The 17,654-nt window shown below is 43.1% G+C and overlaps 1 protein-coding gene across 1 annotated transcript in view; it reads left to right on the top strand.

The window, feature by feature from the left end:
* The window catches only part of LOC311620805 (zinc finger protein 474-like), a gene marked incomplete at its 3' end in the record, with an annotated part of 97,057 nt that overhangs the window by 65,566 nt on the left and 13,837 nt on the right, over positions 1–17,654 (top strand). The window contains exon 5 of the mRNA XM_084880475.1: positions 6,032–7,277. Within this exon, the coding sequence (XP_084736601.1) occupies positions 6,252–7,277 (1,026 nt within the window). The 5' untranslated portion in view covers positions 6,032–6,251. The remainder of the gene's footprint in view (positions 1–6,031; positions 7,278–17,654) is intronic.

Here is a 17,654-nt window from a genome sequence, read left to right on the forward strand (position 1 = left end):
CATGGTCACACCTGTGTGGCATTCATGACTTTTGAGTAGTCTGTGATTTGGATACTCAATATAGAGTGAAAATTACAGGCTTAATCTAACAATTGCTGTCACAGAGTGGTATTTTGAGCCTCGGCATCTTAAATGTCCTCGCAGAAGGCTCTACTTAGAAGGGTAAAGTTTGCCCTTCTCCTATTTTCCATTTCCATAGCTTTCCTAGCACCATAGACTCTTATGTCTATATCTGACAGGTTGAATGAAAGTGAAGGAATTTCTTTACTGATTTAAAAATTCTTTGCAATGAAAGAGAGACAGAAAAGAGAAATCTATCATTGTTCACAGTTAGCATAGAAATGCCAATATGGACAGCCATATTCCCTGGAAGCCATAAGCCTCAAGCTAAAGTGTTTCTATTGTGTACCTTTCAGATGCTGCTCCTGTCTTTTCAAAGCCATATCATCGTCAATTCCCAGTTGCTCTCACCTGGCCTTTTGCCCATCCACATCAGAATTACTGAGGACTGCCAATGCCATTGCCCACGTGGCTCCCAGAGGGAGTGCAGAGAACCAGCCAGCATGAGCTGAGCCAGCACCCCTCAACACGTCCTGGTCACTCACCCTATGAATGTGATCCCTTTATTTTGGCATCCCCTGTGGCAGCGGTGTCCGTATGAGTGGGCAGTCAGCAGCAAAAGTGTCATATGAAATTACGGAAAATGTGAATTCGTCCCAAATGGCAGGTTTCCTCTTAAGATTTAGTTCAGTCACAAGTGGGAGAGCAGCATTTTCTAGCTCTGAAGCATGATGATGGTATAAAAATCACAAAAAATATGCTTTCAGTGTCTGAATAAGATGAAGGTTGAATGTTAAGATAAGCCCCATATTATTTTCTAAGATGCTATGAAATCATTTATTTGAGTTTATATTTATTGCAATAGTAAGGTAATGCACAACATGAATATCACATATTTTTATTATTTATAGTCTCAGGGTAGTTATATTAGCCAGGAGACAAAATTCATACACTTATTTAAACAAATACATAAGGATTTAGTTAACCAGGAATGAAGTTGTTACTTAGTAACTAGCAGGAGAAAAGAGAACACCACTATACAAAGAAGGTGACAACCACCATTCCTAGGGTGAAGTACCAGAGGGAAAAGATTTGAATGACAGAAACTTAGAAGCACCTTATGGAACTGTAAGTCAGATATCCCAGGAGAGGTACAGACTGACTGATGATGTTATCTGGTCAGGGAGGGGAGTGAGTCTGGTTTGCAAGGACTGAAAAACTGTAAACTACCAGGAAGGACTGCTTCTGCTGGGAGGCAGTGTTGGTGGGCTGACGTCACAGGAAGCACAAGCGGACAGGAAGCCTTTAGAAAGGAGCAAGTCCTCTCTTTGTCCTCCAACCCTGCATTCTCCCTTCATTCCCACTGTTGGCAGAACATAACTCAATGCCAGAACATAACTCAAGGCAGAAATGGGGTCTTCAGGGTCCCTGGGGCATATCATAGAGCCAAACACAGAGAAGAGCACTTGGAGTACAGAGATAGTGAGTTAGTAGCTGGCCCAACAATGATGCCTCGTTGCTCTTTCAAAAGCTCATCATGGAAAAAACGACATTTTCATTTTCCAGAAGTAAAATATGCCATTCAAATATGTTCCAACAAAAAAATCTAGGAAAGGATGGCTTGTGAATCAATTTTTAAAGAGCCATTGGTTCAGTATTTCCAGTTTCAAGTTTTATATTTCTGATTTTCAGGGGGAAAAAGTATATTTAATAAGTCAATTTTGCTCCCAAATATACACTTTCTCAAAAAATTTTTATTTCATCAAAAAATATCCTAAAATTTAAATATCACTCTTAGAATTCACTTTATGTGAAACAAATGACAACTATTTAAAATACAACTATATCTCAATTGAGTTAGGTTTTCATGTACGAGACTCTTAAAAAGTGGCTAAAATACAATAAATATTTATTTCTTTATGCACATAAAGCCCCAGGGAGTTACTTGTATGGTGGCTCAAACATTATCAGGTATTCAAGTCGATCCAGGTCTCTGCTCTGCCTTGTCGAGGTCACGTGGATACAATCTGGTCATATATGGCTGCTAGAGCTCCAGCCATCACATCCACGTTCTAAGCATCAGTATGAACATAGGAAAGAAAAACAAGTTAGACCCCTGCAGTCTAAGAGGAGTTCTTACAAGTCACACACAATACTTCACTAGCTACAAAGGAGCCTCTGGAGTTGTAGTTGGGAATTCGTGTGTACAGCTAAAAATTGGCGCTCTCTTAATTTGAGTGCGTTGGGCAGAATTCCTACTGGTAAGGAACTAGCTGTTTCTGCCAGGCTCTGGGAGGGATATTACCTCATCAATCATAGACGTTGATGTGAACAAGTCTGTCAGCCCCTTTCTGAAAGTGAGATTTCATAGGTAAGGAAGACCAAATAGTATGTGAGGGCACTGGGCAGGGGAGAGCAGAGGCTGAGGAACAGGGTGGATGGAGGATATTAAGGACAAACCTCCTCTATTTTACAGTTTTGCTAAAAGTAAGCATTAACCCCCAACCCCATGTTTCTTATTTCTTTATTTGCCCATTTAAATAATTTGGATTCTATACAATTCATAAGGGAAGGGCTCATGTGTCACATATATATTTTGTTCCTAAGGACTACATTTTTTTAAAAAGATATTTAATCCCTTTGGTTGTGTTCTCTTCCCTCTTTTATAGAGGAGCACCTTCCAATGCCAAAATGGGTTTTGCATTTCCAAGGTGGTTATATTCATCCTTGTGAATCCGTCTCTTCCTTCCCATGAACCCCAAAGGGTATGGGGAAATGGCATCATATTGATAAAACATGGCCTTCCAAAACAGCCCTTAAATCTCCTATGTGCAGATATGGTCAGGCTAATTGGAGTGAACATTTCTCCTGGACGCTTGGGGTAAAACTAGCTGGCTCTGCAAAGTGGTTCTCTCTATAAACTAGCAGCATTTATTTACAATATGTCTGGTGACAGGCCAATTTCTTAAGTAATGTAAGTATATGCATTTAGTACTTTCCAGTGTTTTTGCTTTTGGATCAAACTTATAGAGGAGAGCAGCTGACCAGGCCGTGCCTTGTCAGAATCACTGGCAACAACTTCATAAAGTTTTCAGTTTCCAAGAATTTCACTCGCTTCCAGCTCCCTCATCTTTAATAATTTCTTGCCTTTAACCACAAATAAAGCAACTTTCAAGAGGACATTGGAGGAAGAAGGAGACTATACAGAAAGAAAAGATGAAGATTTGGTTGAGAATTTTATGATGCTTGTGCTTGCTTCAGAGAAATTATTTGCAGTGCACACACACACCTGCAAAAATAAAGATCCATTCCGCATCAAAGTGGCTGCAAACTAAATACCATCTGGCCCCTTCAGGCAGTCTTCACTTTCACCCATTATAGCACCCAGTTCCCTGTAATCCATCCCCGCCCTGGTTAATAAGAAATTCCTCTGAAGGATGTTGATGAGATCAGGAAAAGGATGTGCATTGCCCACCTTGCAGGGGAAAGCTTCATCTAGATAAATAACTTACAGCAAAATAAATGATCCCTGTCACTTAAGGGAAAATCCTGTCTTCAGTAGCCTCAATCGGTCTCATGCTTTTTCCATCAAGAGGTTTCTCTTCTTCTATGCCTTATTCCCCTCCTCCCTTTTGCCTCTTCCTTCTCCTAAAGGCTGGTGTGGGGGCTTAGTTACCTTTCCATGGGGCATATGAATCATCCATTAAAACGGGGACAAAAATGAAAGGGAAGAAGCTCTGCCGGCAGAATGTTAGGCAGGATGAATAATGGAAAGAGCTGAGTACCGGAGCCAAAGAGAGCTGGAATGGATTCCCCGTTCTGTCATTTAGAAACTGACTGTCTTGGGCAAGTTATTCATCTTTTCTGAGTCACCGTTTCTTTGTTTATAAAATTGAAATAATAATACCTGCCTCATAATCATTTGATAATTAAATTTTGTATGTAAAAATTAGCACAATATTTGATGCGTAGTTGCCATTCAATAAATATTAGTTCTCTTATTTATCCTAAGGGGAATGGAAGAGTTGTTGGGGCAAGTCATGGGGCTTTCTCAGTGTTCTAATCTACTGGGAACTCCTGCGTGTGTGTGTGTGTGTGTGTGTGTGTGTGCGAGAGAGAGAGAGAGAGAGAGAGAGAGAGAGAGAGAGAGAGAGAGAGAGAGAAAGAGGCATCAATTTATTATTGCACTTATTTATGCATTCCTTGGTTGATTCTTGTATGTGCCCTGACTGGGAGGGATTGAACCTGCAACCTTGGCTTATCGGGACAATGATTTAACCAACGCAGCTACCAGTCAGAGCCTTCTTAATTACATTTGGTGTCTGAAAATTTCTGGTATCAAGGAAAATGGGAAACTAAAAGAGGAGATCCTCGGTGAACAAGAGATCAAAAAGCAATAAAGCAGAGTGGTTTGGGGTATTATTTCACCCATTTGCCGATAAAACAATTTTTACCAGATTCCTTGTGTTCTCCAGATTCACGTTTTCCTTTGGATGGTGCTGATCCAGTGATACATTCTGTTTCTCTAAGCTTCACTTTCTGTGCTGACCACTCTGGGGCCAACACATTCTTTTGTCACATGTGTTAATATCACTGTCTTACGATCTGTCAAAATGAAAAATAGCTGCCTTTTCTGTGCCAGACCTAATTTGATAGTCTTAACTGCAAAGATTCAGACCTTTCTTGGCACCAAAACACAGGAACTGGGCACAGATCTCACAGCTCTTTTGGTCCTTTCTCGAGCACAAAGCCCAAACAGAATTCTGACATTGCTAGCACTGCCGTCCTCGCTCTGCCTGAACTCGTGTCTGCCGTGGTCAGTGTTTGTGATTGGGAACGGATGCTACAAAGCTTTAATTCAGGTCCACATCATCCTTCAGGAAGTGAAGATGGTCCTTAGACTTCTGGAAAATAGTATTTCTTGGGGCTAGATTGTAGATCCTGGGTAATATTGTCTCATGCTTTTCCTCAAGGTAACAACTCCTGGGCTCTGCCCATAATGAGATCTTATCAGCCCTGTCTTCTGCTTTGCTGGGGGAAAACCCTTAGCCATGTTTTTATAAAAAATATTTGGAAGATAGATGATAGATAGATAGATAGATAGATAGATAGATATAAAATAGGGTAGTGAGCATAATGGCTATAAAAAGGCAATCACACAGTCTGAGCTTCTTCACCCCAGGGAAGTCTGTCCATATCCCACCAGGAAGAGGACAGGCCTGAGTTTGCATTCTTGGTTTGACAGTCATGGCCACAATTTATTAATACTCCATTCCCATAACAAAAAAAGGTGGATACCTGGTAGATTATAAGACATTTACACTCCCTCTGAAAGTTTTCACAATATTTCATAATAATCTCATGGTATTCACTGTTGAATTACTTTTTCTGTAGGAGTTTTTAACCTCAGACCCTCAGACACTCCAGAAGTCTGGCACTCTATCTCAAATAAAATATATCTAGCAAGTAAAAATATTTGATAAATGATTTCCATAAATTAGTTTTACTTGTCATCGTAAGAATATTAATTTTCGTTTTTAAAATCATTATTCTAAAAAGAGGTCTGTAGGCTTCAAAGGCCTGTCAAAGGCGTCCTGGCACGGCAACGTCCGGACTCCCTGGGGCAGCGCGGGGAGGTCCTCTCACGTGACCTGCGGTTTCATTATCTAATGTTCACAGTTCTTGTTCGCGCTCTCACAACCTCTCCGCGGTGCCTCTGATGGTTTGTGTCAGGTGTGTCTATGATGTGCAGTAAATGTCTTATCTTTCTTTGGGCAGAATACTAGTTTCAATACAGTGACAGGGAAATTCAGAATGGACATTTTCTTGTACACTGAAAAAATCCTATGTGCTAGTTGCTGTACTAGCCAGAGATACTAAGTAAAACAAAAACATTCTGCTCTTTATGAGGGTGTGTGTGTGTGTGTGTGTGTGTGTGTGTGTAGTAATTCTGGATTTGTTTCTCCCGCAGGTCTCTGAGGCCCGGGGAGTTCAATGGGGACGTGCAGTGCTCCGGGCTGCTGCCCCTCAATGAAGCTCTGAGTCCTGGCCTGAGGGGCTAAGGTGCTGGCTACAATGTGGAACCCCAGGACAGCCGACCTGACTCACCTTTGCTCTGAGAAGAAGTCCCACATGAAACTGGGCTGAAATCAGAGCAAGGACGAGAGAAAGATTTTCTTGTGTGTGTGTTCATGGAAAGAGGAAAGGAGAAAAGGGTTTCCAAAAACCTGCAACAAACTTTCCATCGCTCTAAAGAACCTACCTTCCTTATCAACCAAGCTGTTCCGCCTAGGGACTCCTCTTCTAGCCTTTTTCCAGAAACAGGGCAAGTCCATCCTGGTGAAGAAATAAAGACAAACCCTCAGAGAATTAGGCCTGGGACTGTGATCCTCTCAAAACGCCCTGGGAAGAGAAGCATGTCAGAAAGCCAGCCTACCCGACCCGTGATCCCGTCCCGCAGGCCCGGATTCCGGATATGCTACATCTGTGGCCGAGAATTTGGGTCCCAGTCCCTCGCCATTCATGAGCCCCAGTGCCTGGAGAAGTGGCGGATTGAAAACAGCAAGCTGCCCAAGCACCAGCGGAGGCCAGAACCCTCCAAGCCACAGCCCCTGGCCGGCGGCAATGGGTCCTACACGCTTGAGGCGCTGAACGAGGCAGCATTCCAGAGCTCGCAGGCCCAGCTGCTGCCCTGCGAAATCTGTGGCCGCACATTCTTGCCGGACCGCCTTATTGTCCACCAGAGAAGCTGCAAGCCCAAGGGCGGTGGGCCCAGAGAGCCAAAGAGCAACAACTCCAGTGACCTTCCTGGTCTTAAGAAAGCTGCTGGTGGCGTCCCACCTCGACCAAGGACTCTCGTCTGCTATATTTGTGGCAGGGAATTTGGCTCCCTCTCCCTTCCTATTCATGAGCCCAAATGCCTGGAAAAGTGGAAAATAGAAAATAGCCAGCTCCCCAGGGAGCTCCGCCGGCCATCCCCGCAGAAGCCTCAGCCCTTTGTGCCTGGCGAGGGGCCAAGTCAAGCTCAGCTTGAGCCCTGCCCGCACTGCGGCCGGACCTTTGCCCCCCAGCGCCTCCCGGTGCATCTGAGAAGCTGTAAGCCTCAATCCAGTGGGCCACGCGCTCAGAATTTGACTTTAGGGAGCAAAGGCGGCCTGAAAGAGCCCGTTAATTCCAAGCAGCAAAGGCACGTGGCAGTACCCACTGAGACCGAAAAGGTAACGCAGGCCACTTGAGATGCCCTGGGTGGACCCCGGGGGTGCATGCTGCCTCCGGGGGAGGGAGAGAAAACAGACCCCGAATCACCTGCCTCAGCCTCTAGAGTGGTTTCTTTCCATGCCTATTTCTGACTCATTGCAGCCTGTCCAATTTGACCCCTGTCCCACTCCAGGGGCTGTATCTCTGATGGCAACGTAGGCACAAGAACATCCTTGCCTGGTGGATTCACAGTTCTCTTCCATTTTGTTGAGAGAGTGAGAGCGAGAGGGAGAGGGAGAGGGAGAGGGAGAGAGGGAGAGGGAGAGAGGGAGAGGACTTCTTTCTTCCCTGACCCCTCCTTACCAATAATCCTTGGGAGAGACTGTTATTTGAAAATGAGTCATTAATGCTATGTCTACATTACAGAGCTATAATCCCCGTTCCAAAAGCCAATATTTATTACCAGTTTATTTTAGTCATCTACCTTAGGAATTCGTTTCTGGCAACGCCGAGTTCTGCCGAGTTTATCTTACTAAAATAGAATCTGTGTCAAAAACCCCAAATGACCCCAGCGATAATTAAACACTGGCGCACTCGCAGGAATAGACGTGCTCTGCGAGTGCGGCATGTTTTCTGTTAACGCTGACATGATGGTAGTATGTGGGGGATTAACCCAGTGCAGACACCCAAGAAGGGAGGCATGTGTTCCTGGTTCTGGGAAGTGCAGATTCCCACTGCTGCTCTGTACCTTGTATCTGGGTTGGACTCCACGCTCTGACTCGCCACTTGGGCAATTGTTAAAAGTAAGCATGACCCAGGGGTTCCCAGTCATAGGGGCAAGTGTTGTTGGGTTTTCACCTGAAGTTTCTTCATCCCCCAGGATTGGGGAAGGGTGCTCATGAGGGTGGCTACCTGCAGAACAGGCCACGGTCTGTGGACTCGGTCCTACCCTTAAGCCAAGCGGATGGATGTGCTGTCTGTGTCACAGCTTACTGATGTCAAATCATGAGAAATAGGACGTGGTCAGTCTTTTCTCTCTTTTCCCCCCCGCCCCACCTCCTCCTCTTCCTCTTCTTCCTTTGTTTCCTCCTTCTTCGATTTGCTACTTGAAACACCCACCTGCATGGTTCTTTAAATGGAATGATTTGAAAAAATTAAAATTAAAAAATAAATGGATTGTTTTGGGAAAACTAAGGTTACTCAAGGTATTGCAAAGTGTTAAACCAAAAGGGAGTGGGGGACCTTTTGTGTTTAATTCAGTGTTTCTTCCTTACTCTTTCGTTGCATCATTTTGGCAAATAATCTAGTACTTTTTTCTAACTTCCATGTTCAAAAAATGACATTATATGGACTTGCCGGTTTAGAAGATTTCAAGATAATGATCCTAAAGCTGAAGAGTCACACTGACAGAAGCTGGCTGAGTGTTCCGATGGACTTTGAAGAAAGAATGGCTGGTTTCTTTGCCGCATGAAAACCCAAACTCTTTAAGTGTGGCAAGGACTGCAGGCTGGTCTCACAAACATGATCTGCTTTTCCCATCTTCTGGCTGCTGTTTTTCTTTCAAAACATGTGAGGTCTGGACTCCAAGAGCAAAAGGATTGTGTGTCTCGGGGTCACAATCAAGCAACTCTGTTTCTGTGTGACTTTCAGCCCCGTGTCCTGATTGTATGCATTTACTTCAAATGTTCTCATTACAGATCTTGAGATAGGGAAGAGTGTGGTCAGGATTCTTGGGCTTATTGTTATAACACATACTTTGTGCTCCCAAGAGTGGAGCCAACAGGCTGAGCACAGCATGTTCTAACTCAGTCACGACTGCTAAGAGAGGCTGGCCTGGGCCCACGGCTTCACCAGAGGACCCCTCCTGCCTCCCACAGTCGTCCAGAGGGGAGAATGTCAGAGGGAGAGGCCAGCAGGGGCCCCCGATGACTCGCGCGCTGAGCAGAGGGGGAGTTCATCAGAGCAAGGGCATCGAGAGGGCATGGCTGTGTGAGAGCTCCAGCCAGCTCTGCTCCCAGACGTGAGAAGGCATGTGTCAGTGAGAACCTGGCGCCCATAGCTGTCAGATGTGTGCTGGCCTGTTTGGGGACCATGCAGGCTTTAGTGGGGGGTCATGGAAAGGTCACCTAACATAGGGTCCCTTTTGTTGCCAGATTTAAAGCAAGCTTGGTTTAATGACAATGGAGAAATCTCCTAAGGCTTCAGAGGGGCATAATGATCTGGAAGCAATGGACTTGATTCCTTCGCTAAGAAAGGTGTTTGCTGTGCAGTGGTACTTTCAGCAGCAAGGCCCTCCTGGGAACTGTAGTTTGCTCTTTTGTGTACAATTTGATCCTCTCTGTTGCTGTATTTCTTTTATCATTTAACATTTAGATAGTGCAGTGAACCATACATTTTCCATAAAGAGCTTTACCCTATGCATTATTAGATTTCAGATTTTCATCTGCCTGTGATGGTCAACTTTTGGCTGACTATGGTATACATGAATTCTTTTTTTAAAATATATTTTATTGATTTCAGAAAGGAAGAGAGAGGGAGAGACAGAAATATTAATGATGAGAGAGAGAATCATTGTTTGGCTGCCTCCTACATGCTGCTCACCAGGATCAAACCCACAACGTGGGCATGTGCCCTGACCTGGAATCAAACCGTGACCACCTGTTTCATAGGCTGATGCTCAATCACACTGACATGGCCACATGCATTTTTTTTTTTTATTTTTTTTTTAGATTTCAAACGTTTCCTTCATTCTCTTGTCAATTATAACAATTTCCCTCTAGAATCCTTGATCTGACTTCTGATTAGAATCAATGATCTTGCCAGATGTTCTCAGGGGGCTCAGTCTTGCAGTGAATTAAAGTGAGAAAAATCTTTTCAGAACTACGATCACAGTGCTTGGAAAACAATTCACTCCAGTTGGGCAACATGACTGTTTCGCTGGCAGAGTGAATTACCTTCTGCTCAGAATGTTCTTCCAACATAGATTGGCTCAGTTCTCTTAGGACACAGATACTTCTGTCACCTTTCAATCATTTCTAAACATAAACTAATGCCACTAAGGCAAGTTCTCTTCCAAAACCTCAATGGGCACTTTGCAATTCGTTCTGTTTATTGGTTAGATCATGCTTGCGGTTATTTTCTTAGGATTATGCTGGTCACATGCGAAATCCCTTTTCTAAAAATCCTTTATTACATTACAAATTAGGCATTATTTTTCTGTAGGGAAACTATCTTCTCTATAAATGATCATCTCTTTCAATGTAGTTTTATGCTCAGGTTTGAGCTAAAAGTCCCTCAGATACTTCTTTAGCGTCTGGTGCTGCCATCTGGTGTTTTCTTTTAAAGTAATGTCCTCTACATTATCAAAAAAAAATTTTTTTTCTCTTTGTGTTACCTCCAAATATATTTGAGAAGGTACCCTTATAACACAAACTCTAGTTATTTAGGACAGTGGTTACATATTTGGTTTAATGTTATAAATTGTGTTTCATGGCTAAGTGTCTCATCCTCTAAAGGCAAAAATCTTAATAGGAAGGTCACCATCAGAAAGACTCGGAAGGGGAGGATGGATGGTGTCTCATCAAAAGTTTTGTGTATGCACATGTATTATTAGGTAAGAAGATTTTGTTTATTGGGAGGCATGGAAAAAAAGGAACTTTTTTTGAGTACTTTCTTGATCAGCACTTTATATACATGTTCTCACTTTAATCTTCATACTATTACTAAAGGACAGGTATTATTTTCTCCACTTACCAGGTGAAGCAACTGAGGGTTAAGCAACTTGACCAAAGTCACTCAGTGGGTATGGTAGAAGGTGTCAGAGCCAGATTCAAAGGCTCATTACCTTTGCATGCCACTAAAAGAGAGGATTATGTGTGATACAAAAAGGGTATGGTTATCTTGCCAGGCTGTGAGTGTTAAGTATGACAAAGAGGACAGAAGTTTGTCCATTCAACAAATATTTACTCTTCGACATTGGCTAAGTACTAAATATAGAGTCATAAAAAAGATAGACACAGTTCTTGATCTCATGGAGACTTGTGGAGGAAATATGAAATAAATATGAAATTTGTGTGATATGACAGTGTTTCTTGGTAGGAGTGGATATTCTTGGGTCAAGAAACCTCTGGGAGGAAGTGACATTTCAGCTGTGATACAAAAGGTATGAACGCATTAGCCAAGACATTCTGGCCAGAGGAAACGTGTGGAGACCTTGAGGTAAGAAAGATCTTTAAATGGAACTAGGACGTCCACAGGTGGCCAGAGCCTAATGGAACAGGAGACAGGCACACAAGATGAAGCTGTAGAAACAGCATGGTTCTCTCCAGCTGCTATGTGGACATCATGGCATTGGTTTGGCTACTGCAGAAGTCCAGGTAAAAGCTGCTGATGCTTGGCCTAGGGTATTGGTAGCAGAGATGGAGATCAGGTATCATGAGAATGTGATGGTTAGGACATGGTGATAAGTTAGGACGTGGAAGGGTAAGGAAGGGGGTCAAGGATGACTCTCACATGTCTAGTTTGAGCAACTGTACTAGTTGTGCCATTTTCTAAGGAGAGAAAGACTTGAGAAAGGGTAACTCTTGAGGGTTAAAACTAATAGTTCTATTCTGGGCATATCACATTCAAAATGCTTATGAGACATCTAAGTGGGTAAGACAAGCTGAACATATAAGTCTGAGTCTCAAAAGAAAAGACTAGGCTGGGGTATAGATTTGTGTAATGTAACATATATTTAAAGTCATCAGAATGAGGATAGGGTTATGAAAATAGACCCAGGGCTGAGCTAAGAGGCATTACTGTATTTGGAGATGTGAAGGGAAGGATCTGGAGAATGAGTGCCTGGAGACACTAGAGAAAAGACTGGAGTATAGTGCCACAGAAACTGAGATCAGAGAAGATGTCACGAATAAGGGTGTGGAAAACAGTGGAATGCCGAGGTTGAACGGGATGAGGGCCAAAAAATCTCTCTGATTTGGCAATGTGGATTTAGTTTGATAACCTTAAAAAGAACATATTTAGTGTAGTGGTGGGGGTTGCCAGCTGCATGGTTGATAAAGACAGGATGTGGTTTTAGAAGTCTGGCTTTGGTGACTAGGAGCGAAATGAAGGGTAGGCTAGAAATAGATAATGGGTTAAAAGAAGTTTCATTAACAGATGGGAGCTTCCAGACTATATTTGAATGTTCAGGATTGTGATCCAGTGGAGAGAGGATGGTTGAAGAAGCAGAATGATAAGCGTAAGCATAAAACCTGAAGGAGAAATGGTCCCCAGGGGTTGGGATCCCAGTTCGGAATGGGCACTTTTTCATTTCAGGGAGAGGTTGACTGCACATGGAGGTAAGTTTGGAGATGCTAATGGAAAGATGAAGGAGCTATAGTCTGTTAGCTTTTATCCTCTCAATGAAATACCAGGCAAGCTGATCAAGCCTATCACCTGAGAGAGAAAGAGGTATAATGAGAGAGAAAAAGTTCATTTTAAGAAGCTACTTACCTATTTTCTGGCGTATAAGACGACTTTTGAAACGAAAAAAAGCCTGCTCAGATTGGCCAGAGTCAGAGAGGCGGGATTAAAAAAAGAACTGGTGTTGCCTCGGAAGTGGGGGTAGTCTTATATAGGCTTAAACCTATGTTTTAACTGTAAAATTAGGGGGGGTCGTCTTATATGCCGGAAAATACGGTAGTCCTTTGTCTCTTCATACTTTCGGTTACATTGAGTTCCTGAAATCAAGGCTGAGGTTCATAGAACCCTTTGCCTCTCTGATTCCCAAACAAGAATGAGTTGGAACTCCTGGAGATGTTCGAACATTCGGTGGGATTCTTCTAGGGGTTTCCACCTTATAATCATCTTCAGTTGCCCTAGTTCACCTCCTCAGCTCTGCTGATGTCATAAAAGCCAGCATTGACCTCACAAACTGCACCCTGATGACGCTGGCAGCTGGACCACTAATATCCAACCCCAAGTGCCATGTCATCTTTCCTTGGTGCCAAGCATGCCCGCACATCAGGGCAGCATTTTAGGATCCCACAGCTCTCGGGTGTACTAAAAACAACTGTAAGGTAACAAGACAGTTCTCTTCTGAACTGTTGTTTCTAAAAACCAACCCAAAGGAATCCGTGTACAAACAGGGTGAGTCAACAATAGGTTTACAGTTGTGAGTGTGCAAAACATAGTTTATTCTTATGTTATTGTTTATTAATTATTGTATTATTTTCCATATGAATAACTATAAGCCTACTTTTGCCCCATCTTGTATATTGTGTGAGAAATGTATGTGTGTTGGGGGGGGGGAGGTTACAAATTTTAGAGCAACAGCATCCTTTGAAAAATTGTTATATAGCTTCTTTTTTAAAAATATATTTTTATTTCAGAGCAGAAGGAAGAGAGAGAGAGAGAGAAACATCAATAATGAGAATCCTTGATTGGCTGCCTCCTACATGCCCCCCCCCCTTCCCCACTGGGGATCAAGCCCGTAATCCGGGCATATGCCCTTGACTGTAATTGAACCTGGGACCCTTCAGTCTGCAGGCCAACTCTCTATCCACTGAGCCAAACCAGCTAGGGCTGTATAGCTTCTTAATATAAAAATTTGAGGGAAGAAAAAAAATGCCATCCACATCTCCCTGCTTCCATCCCCACATAGATAGATGCCCATATTGTCTAGTGATGGATGTATAGCATATCTTTCTGTCATGACAGGTATATCATTTTTAGAAATCCTAATTTCAAGGTAAACAACTAAAATATCACCTAAAATTCTTAGAACTTCTCCAAAAGTAGTGTGATACAACCTTGAAGGAATTCCTATTGAAACTGAGATGGCTGTCCCTGTGACTAGCCTCTCACAGATAATGTGAAGCTCAAGTTCAGCTTCACAACCAGGTGGAGCATTGAGGGGATTTGACTTAGGGTGTCATCTCTTGCTTCCTCTTTACATTATGTGATTCACCAAACGTTACCTCTATGAGGCTGTCTTCTATGTAAAAAATGTCTTACAAATTGAAGGAAGGCCTAATAAATCCAGGAACTCTGTAAGTTTCCAGTATCTCTACTCGAGGCACCAGCTCATATGCTTTGATCCTGTCACTTAAGGTCCCCAAGAAGCTCTCACATCCCAAGCTACCTTTGTTAAAGCGGAGAAGTTGAAAACAAAAAGGTATGACTAAAGCTTCAGGGAATCAAAGGCAGAGGAACAGGGAGAGGAGAGGGAAGGATTGGGGGCAACAACTCATAAGAAAAAGAAAAAAAAATGTCTCCTGGTGTTAGAATTCTTTTGGCCTATCCTTGATTTCTTTCTTTTTTTGATTTGAAAATTTCTTTCCTCCACCTTTCCCCTGAGCTGGGGGCCCTTTGACATGTAAGCTGTAAACAAATCAGGCATTAGAAATTCCCACCTCCTCAGTGGCTTTTCCCCCCTCTACCTATAGTAGCTGGAAAACCTGAGTGGTCATCTCAGAGTGTGGTTTACTTGTCTTGCCCCCATTGCTCCTTTGTTATTTCATTTCACCCTGTGACCTGGAAGCCATCTGACCTGGAGGGTCAGGCCTGGTCCCACACAGAGACACCGAACACTGGGGCCATCATCCATGTTTTTCAAGAAAAGTAATTCTTATAAGAATTTGCAGAGAGATTTGTTTAAATACCCTATCTTCAATATCAATCAATATCATTCTAAGTGATTACAAAAAAAGCAATTTTTGTGCTTTTTTTCCTCATGAGAAAAGAATAACTTCAGCTAAGAAACTGTATTCCCTTCAGACACAGAGAATCTCATTTGGAATTTGTTCTTTGACTTAGATTTCCCAGCTTTGTATCTTAGGCTGAGCAATTAAAGAACTAAAATGCAAGCATATATTTAAAAGATCAACAGTTTATTTTAAAAAATCAGGTGCATGAAGGTTCTTGAATATTAACAGCATTTCCAAATGAATGACCACGTCTTTCTTATTGTTAAAAGAGGGAAAACCCCGAATCACAGGTAATGGCCTTTCTAATAGCTGGCCAATAGGTTAGATTGGAAAAATTCTTTTACGTGGCATCCAGTGATTTCCAAAAACAATTTCATTTCAAACAATGATCCTTCCAGATGTGACATTTGAGTAGGGTTGTTTGAAAACACCAGAAGTAAATGTGAAATACCAGTGGTTTCCAGACAATCAGGCTCTGCAATTGTTGAGGCTTGAGACGGAGCTATGCGGTTACTCCTATATGTTCAAATGCTGTTTGTACTTTGTCTGCATGTGTAGGACGTGCCTGGAGGAATGGAAATTTATACATTCATTCTCAGTCAAGTTTGTTGAAATTGAACTTTAAATGGCCACAGGCAAAATTCTGACTTTGGGTATGAATCTCCGATGGTCTGGCCTGGTATTTTGATCTCCTTTTTCTTTCAGCACCTCTCTACCACCCCCCCACCTCCACCCCCATCAACCTCATCGCTTTTTATGGTTAGAAGCAGGTTGGGAAAATCTGATAAACTCCTTCGCAGAAAAATCTCATAAGATTATTTGCATTTTGAAAGAGGATAAAGAGAGGGATGTGTGGAACCCAATGAAATGAACTTTTGAGGTAATAGAGATAGAGCAATGTGGGATTTTTGCTGATTTCTCCCAAATCCCACCCAATGGCTGACCATGTGGACACGTAAGACCTAGAGCATGATACTCCGCTGACCATGATGACCTTCCCTCCTGTTTCTAGGAGCAGCTGGAATCAAGTAGTAGATGCCCAATGAAACCACATATCTTTGAGCAAATTATATAACTTCTCCAGCCTCAGTTTCCCCACTGTGAGAGATTAAAAGGAAAGAAAGGGCCTGAGATGGCACCTGGGAAGTCATCACTGGTCAGCTCCTTCCTGCCCTGCTCACAGAGGCAGTGACCAAAGACCCACTATCTGAGTGAAAACCAGTCTCACCACTTAACTAATCGCTGTGCCTCAGTTCCCTGGTTTGTACTGTACTTAGTACAGTGCCTGGCACTTAGAGAGCACTGGCTAATTGTTAGTTGCTATTTGGTCAGACATTTTCAATATTGGAATATTCACAAGGATTTCTAAAAGAGGTTTTACTCTTTTGCCTCAAGTATGGGGAGGAACACTTTTCCTCTTAGTTCCTCATCCAAACTTTCTGCATTCTATGGTATGCCCTGTGCACTTACCACAGACATTTCAATTATTTGGCCTAATGGAAGAGATCAACAGTGTGGAAAATCTAAAACAGCAGCTCAGGCCCAAATTCTTTTTTTTCTCTTTTTTTTTATCCTCACCAGAGGATTTGTTTATTGATTTTTAGAGAGGGGAAGGAAGAAGGGAGGAAGGGAGGGAGGGAGAGAGAAGAGAGGAGAGAGGTCATTTGGTTATCTCCTGCAAGCACTCCAACCAACAGGGAATGGAACCCACAACCTGACTGGGAATAGATTCCACAACCTTTCGGTGTATGGGGCAATAATGCTCCAACCAACTGAGCCACACTGGCCATGCCCAGACCCAGATTCTTTATGGTTAATATTGTCACACAGAGAAAAGAACACAATATCATGCAATGGCATCCATTCCTACAGCTGCATAACCACATATGTCCCTCATGCCTTAGCAGGCAGAAGGGAGATACTTCTGGTGGGTAACATGGTGAGATGCTCTAAATAGGACAAGCTGGGTCATAAGAAACCCATGGATGGACCCACATTATTATGTGATAGTCATGTGCAGGAACTACTGGCTCACACACACTTCATACCTGAGCATAGGGTAACACACCCCAGCTGCCAACCCCCATTTGGATCACCTGTGGGGTCTCCAAAAACAGAGGCCATTCTTGTGGGTCAGACATCTGGAAGCCAAACCTTCTAAGAGTTTTTCAGGCCCAAGAAAAGTCCAGGAGCCTAGAGAGGTCCCACATTTGGAGAGAAGTTTTCAAGAACTAATCCATTTGAGCTCAAACATATCAATGAGCAGAGAAGTCAAGAAAATGCTTCCTCCGCTCAGCAGGTGCCTTTCTCACCCTGCCCTGGGCCTTGGCTGATTTCAGGTGGAATGGCTCTGTGGCTGCCACACAGGGACCCGTCCACCTGACTTAATTTCCCAGAGGAAGAGCTGAGGAGGAAGTAAATAGTTCCTGAGTAAAGGTGGTGAGTTAAGTGTGGTTATTCCCACTGTGAGGGCCAGTTCTCGGTTCTGAACCTAGCACAGCGCCTGGCACATTGCCTGCAACCAGATAATTCCTCCTGAGCCACAGCAGCTGGGCCGCCCTGGTCCCACGAGACGGCCTTGAGATGCATTTCCATTCAGAGCAGGTCTCAAACCCCCGAATCATTCTCAGCTGTGTTTTCAGCAGATGTCTCTAAGTTCTTTCTGCTCCCAATGCAACTTGAGTATCCCTGTTGAGAATCCCATTGCTT

The sequence above is a fragment of the Pipistrellus hanaki genome (genome assembly GCF_964339955.1).
Source record: "Pipistrellus hanaki genome assembly, chromosome: 4".
Lineage (NCBI taxonomy): Eukaryota > Metazoa > Chordata > Mammalia > Chiroptera > Vespertilionidae > Pipistrellus > Pipistrellus hanaki.